This window comes from Amblyomma maculatum, chromosome 7 (assembly GCF_055883805.1).
Source record: "Amblyomma maculatum isolate TAMU_Amacu chromosome 7, ASM5588380v1, whole genome shotgun sequence".
Lineage (NCBI taxonomy): Eukaryota > Metazoa > Arthropoda > Arachnida > Ixodida > Ixodidae > Amblyomma > Amblyomma maculatum.
In genome coordinates, this window is record NC_139350.1 from 118,443,940 (window position 1) to 118,457,095 (window position 13,156).

The 13,156-nt window shown below is 45.1% G+C and overlaps 1 protein-coding gene across 1 annotated transcript in view; it reads left to right on the forward strand.

Annotated features, from left to right (window-relative positions):
• The window catches only part of LOC146184545 (uncharacterized), a 60,805-nt gene extending 50,281 nt beyond the window's left edge, over positions 1 to 10,524 (forward strand). Inside the window, exon 3 of the mRNA XM_084608808.1 lies at positions 8,827 to 10,524. Coding sequence (XP_084464934.1) covers positions 8,914 to 10,338 — 1,425 coding nt within the window. The 5' untranslated portion in view covers positions 8,827 to 8,913 and the 3' untranslated portion in view covers positions 10,339 to 10,524. The remainder of the gene's footprint in view (positions 1 to 8,826) is intronic.
• The last annotated feature ends 2,632 nt before the right edge of the window (positions 10,525 to 13,156 follow it).

Sequence of the window (13,156 nt, forward strand, 5' to 3'; positions counted from 1 at the left end):
GGGGCGACAGAAAGTTAGGTGGGCGGATGAGGTTAAGAAGTTCGCAGGGGTCAAGTGGATGCAGCTAGCACAGAACCGCGTTAATTGGAGAAATATGGGAGAGGCCTTCGCCCTCTAGTACGTATAGTCAGGCTGGTGATGATGATGGTGTCGAAAATCAGAGCTGTTTGAACTTTGTTTTTTATGTTCACAATTAGTGAACTGATCTTGTTTTGCTGTCATGATTCAGGTCTTTCAGCAGGCTGCTGCAAGTGCTGCCGTAAGAAATGAATTAGACGAGATGACTGTAAGAAAATTTGGTTCAATACGCAGTGCCACAAATATCTTTACATACCGCTGTGAAGGTGAGAGGTGCAAAAGGATGGTGATATATGCCTCTAAACATAGAAAGCAGCTAGTTGTCTGGTTCCTATCCGACATGACATCTAACCTGAAGTAAGTAGTTAATCTTTGCTGGCCATGTGATATTTTAAACTTACAAAGAATCACAGAAATCGTTTTTATTTGCTTAAGCCCGTTGGTGTTCCCATGTTTCCAATTAATGCTAGGACCATATTTTGCTGTTATGTTTCACATATTCCAGGTCTGTGAATAGTGGCCTAATGTGCTGCCTCAGGCAAAGAATTATATAAGAAGGTATATGAAATTTGGTTGAATTTATGTTGGCACAAACATGTTTTCATTTATATATGAATCAGAAAGATGACGTTATCTGGTTTTATTCGATGTGACATCACATCTCAAATAAGTAGTGAATCTATGCTGACCAGATTATATATTTCGCTGCCCTAGAACGCCCTCTGTTACAAACCCAGATAAATGAGTATCTTTTCCCATTACCCATATTCGGCAAAAAGTTAATTTCCTCTTCAAGTATATGAGCTGAAATGTACTTTTGAGCAGAACTAGATGAAATAAATTGCTAGAACCAGACAATTGTGCAGTGTTTCGCTACACAGCGAATGTTAGCCTATCCTTTGATAAGGTTCAAATGACTGCTGTGTACTTGGTTTTTTTTTTTGGACTTTTTGGACTTGGTTTATTGAATAAATTGTCAAACTCGGTGTCATTATTAAGGCGAAGACAAATTAATCAGATAATAAAAATAGAATCATTGGCAATATGAAGCATTGCAGAAAGCAGTGAGGGCTAATGAAAGCAAAATTCAGGCCTTAGGCACGCAGTTGACAGATTTAGTATAACCTATGTCACCTACACCATACAACTATCTTAAATTTAAGAGTGCCCGTTGTCGGGTAGGTCGGTCATGCATGCCTAAGCAAAGCAAATGCGCAATGAAGACATGGACGAGAATAGTACAAAAACGGGCGACCGTCCTTGTGCTATTCTGGTAATTTTGGCTGTAAAATATCTTGTATTTAAAATGGGAGTGCAAGTCTGTTGGTTTTTGAGTAGGCTTCCTGGTATTTATTTGTAAGGAACAAGATTAGGAAACTTAGAAAAAAAAAGCCTCAGGCTTCACAGAAGTTGATGCATAGAAGAAAAGGGGTAAATCGCACGGTATGCACGGTATCTCCGATGGTTGCATTATGATCCTGTGACGTCGCCATTTTTGGTACAGCTCGTTATCACCCTCGCGCTATGCTTCTTCTGGTGCGCTTTCTTGCTTTTAGGTTGCAGAGATGTTAAAAATAAAAGTTGGCACTGCTTCTACGGGCTTATGCGATAAACTGCGCTTGCAGAATAAGCTTTTAGGGTTATGTCTCTCCCTTTAGTCCTTTTCTTTCATGTAGCATCTCATTACCTTAAAGTTGCGTCAATTACTGACGCTTCACTTTAACTTGCTGTGATGACCCTCTAAGAATATATGCTCTAGAGTTGCTACAATAAGATGCATTCCCGCTGGCGTTTTGGCTGGGTAATTATTTTGGCATAGTTTTGAATTTGTCATAATCTTCACATACTTCACCTTACCTGGCCCAAGGCGATGACGCGTGTTTGCTTTCCGCGCCATTTTCCTCTCTCGACGACCTCCGTTCTTTGGAGAAATGGGGTACGTTGAGTTTTCAGTCGTGGCCAGTCCCGAACTACTTGATGACATGAGTGCGGCATTCAATATTTCTCGGGCGGCCCAGGAACGCCGCCTATACCGGTACAGCGCCCCAGAAAGTAGCGCCGTACCGGCTACCGTATTGAGCTAGACGCTCCCTTTCGTGCGCTCTAAGATGATATCGTGCAATTAACCATGAAATTAGCTCTGTAGGTGGCCTCGAAGAAGCTGCAAGACATTTGAATCTTGCATCTAAGCTTTCTTGTTTTGAATTTCACCAGATACGGACTCTTCCAGTGCCCCGAGCCCGTAATGGTTGCTCGTGCTGTTCAGAATTCTTTCACACGTTTCCCACTCTTCAGCGCGTAGGCCTGGAAGCGTCACCAGTGAAGCGCTGTGCGCTGGAGCAGCTAACACTCGCTTTCGTCTGCTTTTGAGCGCAGTGAATAAATTTAGCCTTCACTGTCCATTTGTTAAAAGCGTCTCTTGACAAATGAATTGCACATTTGCGAAAATACATTTTTAATTCATTGCCATTTTGCTAACACAAATGCGCTTTTGAGCACTGCTCTTCGAAGACAGCTTTAATTGTGCTGCAAATATATTTTCAAAGGCTATTCATTTATTACACTTGAAGTGTACTTCAGATAAATTTATTTCATATTTACAACAGTACACATTTATTTTACTGTAAATATGTTAAAAATACATATGTATTTTTTCACGTATTCGAACTGTATTTGAAGTGTACTTTCAGATGTGGTATTTTTCACGCATTTTAAAACTATATTTCGAATATTCACCAAGACATTTAGTGAACATATTTCAAACATATATTGGGGAGCACATTCGTGAATACGTATTACATTTAAAATACATGAATATATGCTGATGTGTATTCCAAACGTAATTCTTTTTGATAAAGGTTCTGTACGCCTAAGCAGCGTATCTATTCAAATTATAAATCCACTATTAAAAGGCGTTCTACTTTAAGCACTAAAAATGGCACCCAGCTGGAATAACCGGAAATTGAAACATAATTTTGCACACTCCGAGATTTCAGCAATGCGGATTAAGCTCTCTGGAAATATTACCACACACTTGAATAAGCTGCAGCTCCAGGATGTGCAGGTGACGTTTGTAGGCCGGGTGCAGCTGTCCTCTGTCAGGAGTTTCTGAGAACCTGGCAGCACTCCATATTCTTTTGAGCGCCGTCATCACCTTTATCCTATTTACGTTATCACCGTTGCGCAGTTGTGATAAAGAGACATGTGGGAGCAGTTGAAATGGATGGAATAGGTTATAAACTACCTGAGTATACTATGTGCGTATCCATTTTATTGTGTTTTTTCTCTTGTTAACGAAGCACGTTGCTGTTGCAAAAAAGTATATGTCACTGCAATTCCTGGGCTTAGATACTTCATATCTTCCAAAGAATAGCGCAGATGCCTTGCCATTGTCTTACCGGAATTAAATATACTCTTTTTTTCGAGAGCGAAAACAAATAATAAAAAACCTCAATAAGAATGTTTTGCTTGTGCTGGCAAGGAAGATGAAAAGCATTGCATAACGTGAAACGCGAAAGCAATGACACCTTATCGGATTATTTCGCTTATCCGTTCACGCATTCTTCTCCTACAGGTTAAAAGGCGACCGACCGCTTTCTCCCTTAATTAGTCTTTTCTCAGTGGCATGCGGAAAGCTGAAGAAACTCTGATAACTAACAAGAAAGGAAGTAAGGTTGGGTCCGGTGCCCGTAACAGCCTGGCCGAGGACAGCTGCACTGAACAGTTTGTAGCGCGCATGAAGTTATTCTTGCCAATTTCGCCACTGTGCTCCGTTCTAGGGCGCTTGTTCACTCCGCGGTAAGGGCTCGTCCGTTCATGTAAAAAAACGTGGGATAGCGTACACAACAAAATGCGCAGTCATGTGATGAGAAGTTTTGGAAGAACATCAGAATGCATGTTGCAAGACAGCGAAAAACATGCCAGTGGCTGCTTATCCCGTTTAGCGGTTGTCTGAGGCACTGTGCTACGCTTTAAGCAAATGGACTGCCAACTAAATGACACAAAATGAACACAGTGAAGTACAACGTAACAACTAAAGTATAAAGGTGAGCGGAGATCAAGGATTTCCAGGCATTTTTCACTCAAAACTTGAATATGCATTCAGAAGAAAACGTGAATAGTTGAAGGTGATTGCCATATTAAAATATCATTAATCATCCATCCTGAATCTTCAGTTGTCGTCAAGGGCGCCATGAGCATGACGAATCACGTGCCAAAAGAATGAATTTTGTTTCAGGAAAAGGCAGAGGAAAGTTTCCCGAAATCATGTTTGCAGAGGTTCTTGCAGCACCTGCTTGAAAAGCAAAGGATTGCTGCCCCATCGATCAGCGTCTGTGGCCCAGTTGAGTTTTATGAGCACCAGGAGTCAACCACGTGCTTGGTTGTCGACGCCAGAGGAGGATCGACTTTCCTGCAGTCCTTTTGCCCACGACAGCAGGTCAACGAGGTGACGTCGTTGCGATTGCTACACCCGCGCCATCCTTGCAGTGCATAAATTTCTTGCCTTGAACGTCTCTACCGCCATCTTCTAATCTATCGAAGCATCCTTATTCCTCGTCCCTGTTGGTACACAGTTACCCACTGCATCGCCATGTAGCGTTCTCTGCCGCATCAGCAGCAGTGTGGGGCAATGTTTAGGGATCAAACGTTTGAACAAAAAGAAACCTGGCGAGGTCTAAGGAACACACTCTTAGCCTATTAATCTGCGGTAGATGAAACGACAAGGAATAAGAAGAAAGCGGTGAAGGATGTGATCACGTCATGGCGAAATAAAGAAAAGGTAGGGCAGAAATAATGCACATCTTCAGGTACACAATGGTTGCAAAGCTTGTACATCAACGGCGTTAAATTGCTGTGCTAGCAAAATTTTGACTCCACATTTATGGGGAAGTAGAAGATAAAAAATTGATGCTGTCAGGATTTCCCCTTTCGCCATTGACAGCTATTCTGCTTTGAGAATGGCCCCATCCTCTCTGGCGCTTGGGGGCATGAAACAAACCTGGAGGTACCAACGCATGACGCCATACAATTCTGATGTAACTTGGAACGTTCTTTCCAAAGTGAAACAAAGCTATAAGTAGAGCACATTTTGCTTCATTCAGATATAGTGTAAAGAGTATTACAATAGTATTAACCACCCAGGTATCATGCGGAGCCACTGCACAGTACGGGAGCTCCGCAACGCAGCTGGTCAACTTCCTGTTTTTTTATTTTGTACGTGCCGTTGTTTTCCAGCTGACATATTCAGGCGCCTGCTGAACGTGGTTTATTGATAAAAATCGCAATAATAACGACTGGCCGGTCGTGAAGCACCTATGGCTCTAGTGGTGGGGTGGGGCCGTCGTAAAAAAATATCTGCTGCAGGTGGCGCATTCCGTAGGAGAGAGCATGTGTCGCATGGCCCGGCGCATTGTTTGAAGAAAGTTGTACGACCATTTGAGCCACCACCCTGAAAGGTCTCAAGTACGCTCTAGAGCATAGCGAACCTAGCGGCACCGTCACTGACGCATACCGGAAGCACGCGCGAACGGGGTTTGCCGATAAGGAGGGAAGAAGGAAATAATGGTAAATGGCGGATAACAAAATCGGAAAAAGAAACCGGTTTGTAGTCCGCCACTGCGGGAAAAAAGAGGAATGTGTATAGAAGAAGAAAGGGGAGTAAAAGGGTAAAAAAAGTCATTAGGCGTAATCTTAGGAAACTGAGTAGCTGCACATTCCTCCACAGACTGAGAACATCTTTTTCCGTCAAGGGCGAAGGTCTAGATTCTATACCACAGTGATTTAGAGATTGGCTTTCGGCACTGGATTCAGAACCCTCGCAGAGAATGTGCAATGATTTTCTCACTACCGTAGATGTCGCATGCTGGGTTATCGACCCTACCGATAACAGGTTTGTTAAAGTAATACTACGCAACAGGAGATGCATCAACGTTTCTTCACGTCGTCTGTTCAGATCTCCGCAAGAACATCTTTCTTCTAGGCAAGTTCAGTCTACTTGTACGTGACGCGAAGAAATATTCACTGGGAGAGGGTTTACCGGCATAGGACCAGATGCTATGCCTCTCACATCGCAAGCGACCTTGTTCTCTTGAACGGGTTGTTCCATGACTTAGTGGCTTGAGGCATCAAATGTTCGCTAATAATGATTTTGCTATGTTCGAAGACGGAAGTACGCGCGAAGGTACCGTAGCAGCGCTTGCTGTTGACTGGCGCGCGGTCGAACACGGTTAATTCCTATAAATACAAGAATGATTTTAACAGCTACATTTACAACTTTCTTTGCCAGTCACGCTTCCGTCCACAAAACTATAAAAGACAATTATAGGTGCCCTAGTGAGGCTGAGAGATTTATAAATTTCTCGTTGTAAGTTTTCTAAATATCACTTCAAATATATTATGATGTATAGAGCACTAACTGCGGACGTATAATTTAATTAAGGCCTACAAAAGTGACAATGTCAAAGACAGAGCATAGTCTCAGAGTATACCTATCGCATATGTCCCGAAAAGTAAATGTAAGGTGGTATTTAAGAAAGGAATGGCGCAGTATTTGTCGCACATAATGGACACTTAAACCGATCTGTATGGAAAAGGAAGAAAGTGCAATTCAAAGAAGAGAGAAAAAAGGGCCCCAAGGAGGAGCTCTGTAACAATTTAGACTGTCCGGGCCCCGCCGTGGTTGCGCAGGGGTGAACATGCCCGACTACTGTTCCAAAGTACCTGAGTTCGCTCCCGGCTTTCGGCGACCGCATTTCGATGGTGGCAAAACGTAAAGGCTTCCGTGTGATGCGATATCAACGTACGTTAAAGATCCGCAGGTGGTCGAAATTACTCGTAGCTCTCGACTACGACACCTCTTTCTCTTTCTGTTTTCACTCCCACCTTCCTCCCTTGCCTTAGAGCACGTTTCAGGTGTCCAGAGGAAAAATGAGATACTGCCCCTTTCCTTTCCGGTAAACCAATTATTATTGTAATTATTGTCTTTAATGTATGCTGAAATCGCACAGCCCACGGACACATTTGCGTTTCGCCGCCATCAAAATGAGGCCTATACATTGAGCGGGCACTGGATGCACCCCTCATCACCTGCGGCCACTCTAAGCCGACGCTAATCATAGTGGTTGCTAGTGTTTATGTACGAACTACTCGGGATCACATTGTTTAACCACCCACAACAACCCCATGCCAGAAGTCCCTCTTGTATCGGTTACATCTTGCAAGACACGCAGATGTAACCAGGATGAACTGTTTTCAGTTACCACGTAGAGAGATTTAGTATACTGTGATCCGCGATCCGTCACCGTGACCCTATAATGCGGACAGGAGGCGCGCACGCTCTGATTTGTACCGACGTGGCAGGTCTATGTGCCATCTACTGGTATGTGGTACCATCTATCGTCGTAAAGAGGATCGGGGCATGCGTAGTGGAACGCACGATGACGGATCACGGTAACGGATCGCGGTAAACTAAATATCTCTATTATTGGCTGTCTTGGCCGACAGGAAGCCTTACTCGAGATTAAACTAAACTTTTTCACAGTCTATATTTTGTGTATGCCAAAAGAACAAGGACCAGCACGTGTGCCTTAAGTCGAATAATTTAGACGTTGCACGGATTACACCACCACACTTTTCTTCCGACTTGCTTAGAGCGAACGGAGCCCAGACGCCAGCATTGTGCGTCTGTTGTGAACCACGGCTGGTGGAAGGGGCGCTTGTGTGTGTTCTGTCATTTTTGCATGCCTCATGTGGAGAGAAAATGTTTGCGCAGTTGCCAAAGTTAGCGAGTACCGCTTTTTGGGCACGGTGACAACAAAATGATATATATATATATATATATATATATATATATATATATATATATATATATATATAGCAACACGGAACCAGTCCCACTTCGTCGCCATCTCCTTGCCCCTTCCGCAAGGCAAGAGACGGAAACACTTCGTCGTCGTCATCTCATAACAACTGTATATGTAAGCATAGATAGTAAAACCAGTGTTAAGGATTCTTTCTCTCGGGTTCGTGTCTGACGGCTTGCTCGAAGGAAAACAGTACAGCCTTTCCCGAAACACGCTTCACATTCAATTTACACGAGCTCACTTACGAAATTAACGCTTACGACCTGATTATATAAGAACTTGAAAAACCGCAGCTTACATATGGCAATCCCTGAAACAGGAGGGCACAGGAAACATGTATACAAGCAAAACGAATACCCTTTATGCGTTAACATGGTCACGCGACACACATTGCCCCTTTCCTCACCGCCTTTTTGTCAGGCTCTCGCCCTCTGTTGTTTTGGCTTTGTTTGAGTTGCACACTTGGAGGGCAGTACTGAACTTACCGCCAGCACTAGCTGTAGGTATCGCCGAGTGGTGGTTAATAGTCAAAGGCACGTAGCCCAACATTTCCTCTTCCCCTTTCAAGACAATCGCAAAATTGCGCGTGAGTAAAAAGAAGTGAACGCGAAAACAAGTATTCGTTGACATTTTGTTCTTGTGCGACGTATTAATTCAAGTCTGTTCGATCTAGATCTTGCTCGAGAGTCGAATGCTGAGCATGATGGGGGTTATGCGTGGTTAGCACCGGAATGCCGGCAGCTAAGGATATATTTAATGTGGGCGCTTGCAACAGTGTGACTGTGGTCATAAACCACTACGTGAACATATTAAGAGGGTCTGGAGTAAAGACCTGGCTCAAGGCCTCTGACGACTATCGTGACACCATCCGCGTGTTCATGTGCAGGATCAGCGACAGAACCCTGGCCGTAGTGCTGATTGAGGTCCCCCATGTGAAGAGAAGGAGGACGAAAATAGCCCCAAGAAGGAAGCCATGAGCAATCACGCTGCAACGTGGACTGATCAGCGCTGCCGGCCTAATCGCCGCAGCAATCCCAAGGACAAAGACAGTGGCAGTGGCGGGGAGGACGGCGACCCATTCCGGTTCGAGGGGGAAGGACTCATGTTCCGTGCCAAGATTATCGGCAGCCAGGTGGTACCCGAGTCCCGTGGGGATCGCATGTGCCAAGAAACTATGACCCAACTGAAGATGGCTGTCAGAGTGTCCGGCAAGCATAAGCAGAAGGTACAGCTGACCGTCTCGCTCCAAGGGATCAAAATACGCGATGAAAAGACCGGGGTGCTGGTCTATCAACACCCAGTGCATCGCATTTCGTTCGTTTCTCATGCTGCGGGAGATGCGCGGGCATTCGGTTACGTCTGTACGACCCAGGACGGCTGCCATCGCTATATCGCCATCAAAACTGAGAAAGCGGCCTCCGAGCCGGTGTTGGCCTTGCGCGATCTCTTCCAAGTGGTGCAGGAGATGATGAAGCAAAAGATGCGCATGATCCAGCAGAAGCAGCAGCATACGCTGGAGGTCTACACACCATTCAATGACTTCTTCGACCACGAAGAGGTGCAGGAGGGGATCTGCACAACCCCCGCGGCGGATGACCTCGACTTTCTGTCGAAGCCGGACAGCTTCCTAAAAAAGTTCCAGCAGATGGAGACGAGGATAAATACTTTGACCACAGTGGCATCACCCGACCGATGCGACGCATCATATGTGTTTGAGCCCAGGCCGCAGCACTGTCCCAGCTTCCCTCCATTCATGTCCAAACCGGCAACACCTGTGCAGCCTACTCCATCTCTGCTGCCATCGCCGTATCTGGTTACCTGTGCTTCCTCACAATCTTACTCTTTCGGAAGAGCAGCGCAGCAGAGACATCGTGCCATACCGCCGACAAGGACCCCGCTGTTTGACACCTTGGAAGACTGGAGGGCATCCCTGCCCTCAAAGCCTTTGCCCGACCTTTCTGATCACCTCGACTCCCTTAGCGAAGGCAGCAGCGGAAAAGGGAACACTGACCCTGAAGTAATCATCAGTCCATCAAGGCTACTCAGCGAGCTGCTCAAGCCGACCAGAGGTTGGCAGACATTTGGGGAGCAGGAGGAAGAAGAGGATGATGGTCCCCCGCCACCCGCCTTTCCGCCCCCACTGCTGACCGCTCTAGAAGAAGGTGTCTGTCGTGGAAGTAGCACGTCCGACGTGCCCTCATCCATGTGCCTGGTGAATACCGCCACGACAACTACGACGGCGGCCACATGCTCGTCCGACAGCACCATCTTTACCCGCTGCAGAGAAGTACGGGATCCCTTTGCGGACGAGTTCTTCGCGGCCCCATCCACCGTTGGCAGCAAGAGCATCAAAGAAAACGAGAGCGGAGGCTTTCCTGCCCTGTTGCCAGGAGTGTGAACAAACAAGTTGCCATGGCCAGTGTCGCAACAGATAACGGCACCCCTCCGCCTTTGAGTAAACCGCCACCCAACTAATTGGCTGCAACAGCTTGCATGACTAACGCTAACACAACGGTCCAAAACGGTTCGATGACCAAAACAACACTGACCACTTGGCACCGCGTGTTGGGCGCAAATAAAAAGCTCGTCTTATTTTCTCGGGTTTTTTCATTCGGGTTTAAAAGGTGCAAAGGAGCCTTTTCCAAAACAACAAAACGCTGTCTCTTCAATCAACACGAGCTCATGCTGGAAAACTCTTGCCACCTGAATATAAAAAGCACCTAAAAAGACCCGCTTTAACCAAGCCGTATGATCGTGCATGCGTGGCCTAGGAGTAACGTAAATACAAGGGTTCTGGCAGGATGGTTCTGATTTCACACTTCAATGTGGAAGGAGAGACCAGCTACCGCCTTCCAGAGCAATGTTCCTTATATTTTGCTCGCAATTACAACGCCAGCGGGCGGCTGTTGACACGGGATTATTGGTAAATTGGATCTTTACGATATCGCGCTAAAACGCGAAGCGCACTTAAAGCCACTTCGGAAGGAGGAGGACCCAGGGCACACGCCTACAGGTAAGAAATGTCTGCTTTCTCCGATAGCGCCGGGTGCCGCCGGAAATATTCCCCACCTCTATTGTTTCACTGCCTTTTTATCCGGTCGTTCTTTTAATCGCACTATTCACTCATGGAGGGCACTAGTGAAGGTGGTGCCGACTGCTAGTCAAGAGGCATGTGGCGCTGTACATGCTGTAGCGAGTCAAATTTCAATTAAAAATGATGAGACTGGGAAATCCGTGAGTGACACCTTGGGCAGTGAAATTTGTTTCGAACTACGCTGAACCTGCCAGAAAAAGGCAACACGAATGAAGAAAGAAGATGCATCCTGGGGTAACTTGTGCAGAATATTAATCTAAGTATGAACTCTGGATTCTGAGCTACCTTTGAGAGATTCCCATACGCCTCGAAGCAATTTTATGTAGCGTATCGTTTAGCAGGAATGCAGGTGGAGCGCTTGCGTTAAGAGTAAATTAACGTTTCTAGGGTCTCCAAGGTATGCTCGGTACCTGCGCAGCTGTGCATGTTGGTTTGACCGAGCATACTTACAGCTTCTTGCTTCCTAAACTCGTATCAAGATTAGAAACCCCACCTCTTTGCATGCCTGTATATGTGGAAAAGCCTTCCACAAGCGCGCCATAAAGGCACATACATAATTTGCAGAATTGCAGAGATGTTGCAGGCGCCATACTTGGCATCTTCATACAGCGTCAAGCGAGGTCCGGTGGTCTAGTAAGGAAAATCAAGTCACTCCACGCCAAACGTTCCAGACATGGTGCTCGTTCATTTCCATTTTTCTTAAAAACATTATTGAAAAATTATCGCAACGTTCTTAGCCGGATCTTAAAATAATGTTGACGAAAAAAATTTATTCGTGAGGTGGGTGCCGTTTTATTTTTCGAAAGGCACGAAAAACAAGGCGGAGCTCAATAACATAAAAAAAAATTTACGAAGTTGTATACAATTGTTTTATTAAAATTTGGATAAGGTCTGGCCTTCATTGTGATTCTGGTGATAAGTTTTATGCTGTAAAGTATTTTCAGAATGTAAATAAATGTGTGAAATTTATACTGCTTCGTTGATATAAGAAAATAAATTTCCTCTGAGGAGTACGAAAATGGCCATTTTGCTTTTATAGACGTGTACCACCTTTCAAAAATGCTACTTCTAAAGAAAGCGAATACATTAAAGCAAAAAAATGGTACTGCAGTCACAAAATATCTTTCCTGAACTATAAACATACGTTTATTTCACCCTTGGGTGATCCAAGTAGAGAAACCAGTAATGACGGTTTAGTATACGCCAATTTATTGCTTTTGTTTATAATATTCCAATTGAGGTGGTTGTTCATTAAAGAGACAAAAAATTTTGAAGTTCAGCTCTTGCACCACAAGTTGCTTCATCTCTTAACTTTCCTTCATCACATAGCATGGTGCCTCGCTAGGCATGTAATTTATCGACATTTAACCAATTTGGTTTGACGTCTCTGGCGTCGCATATCTTAAACGATACAGCTAAAGAAATCACTAGTATCGCATGACTTTCGGTGGATGGCATCAACTTACAGGAGTCTGTCTCAAAGGATGGAATGAGAGTTGTCTGCTTTGATGATTGAAGGAATCAATTTGGGAGACAGAAGCCGCGAGCGGGAAGGCCAGGGTATTCAACGAGCCGCCTAGTGTGGTCCATCAGGAAGGACCGACTACCTGGCATTACAACCATATTGCAAGTTTAGTGCGAAGAAGAACGCTCAGGTCGAGACTTTGCCCATATCCAGCCATCCCACCCCCATATTTTTGCCATGATTATGCCTATATCCAACCATCCTACCCCCACATTTCTGCCATGATTACGCCCATAATCAGCCACCCTGTTCCCGCTTTTGCACCACGACTACACCCATTATCAGCCGGAATATTGACAACCCGAGATTCATGCAAAGGCTAGGCATATGTGCAGCCAGTTGCGCCCTGGCTCAGAAAGCTACAATTTCAAAGTGGCCGTTGAATTTTTAAAGGCCCACTGTCCACCCTCCGGTCGAAAATATTTTCTTCCCCGGTGACTGTGAGACATCGCCCCTAGAACGCAAGGCCGCAAAATGCTTTTGAAAAGAGTAACTAATAACGCAGTTACAGCCACCGCAATCACCCGATTCTGTCATGCCTCTCTCCTTCCATTCCCTCGCAAAGGTTTTTCACTCTCCTGCCCGAGGTCGTCTAGC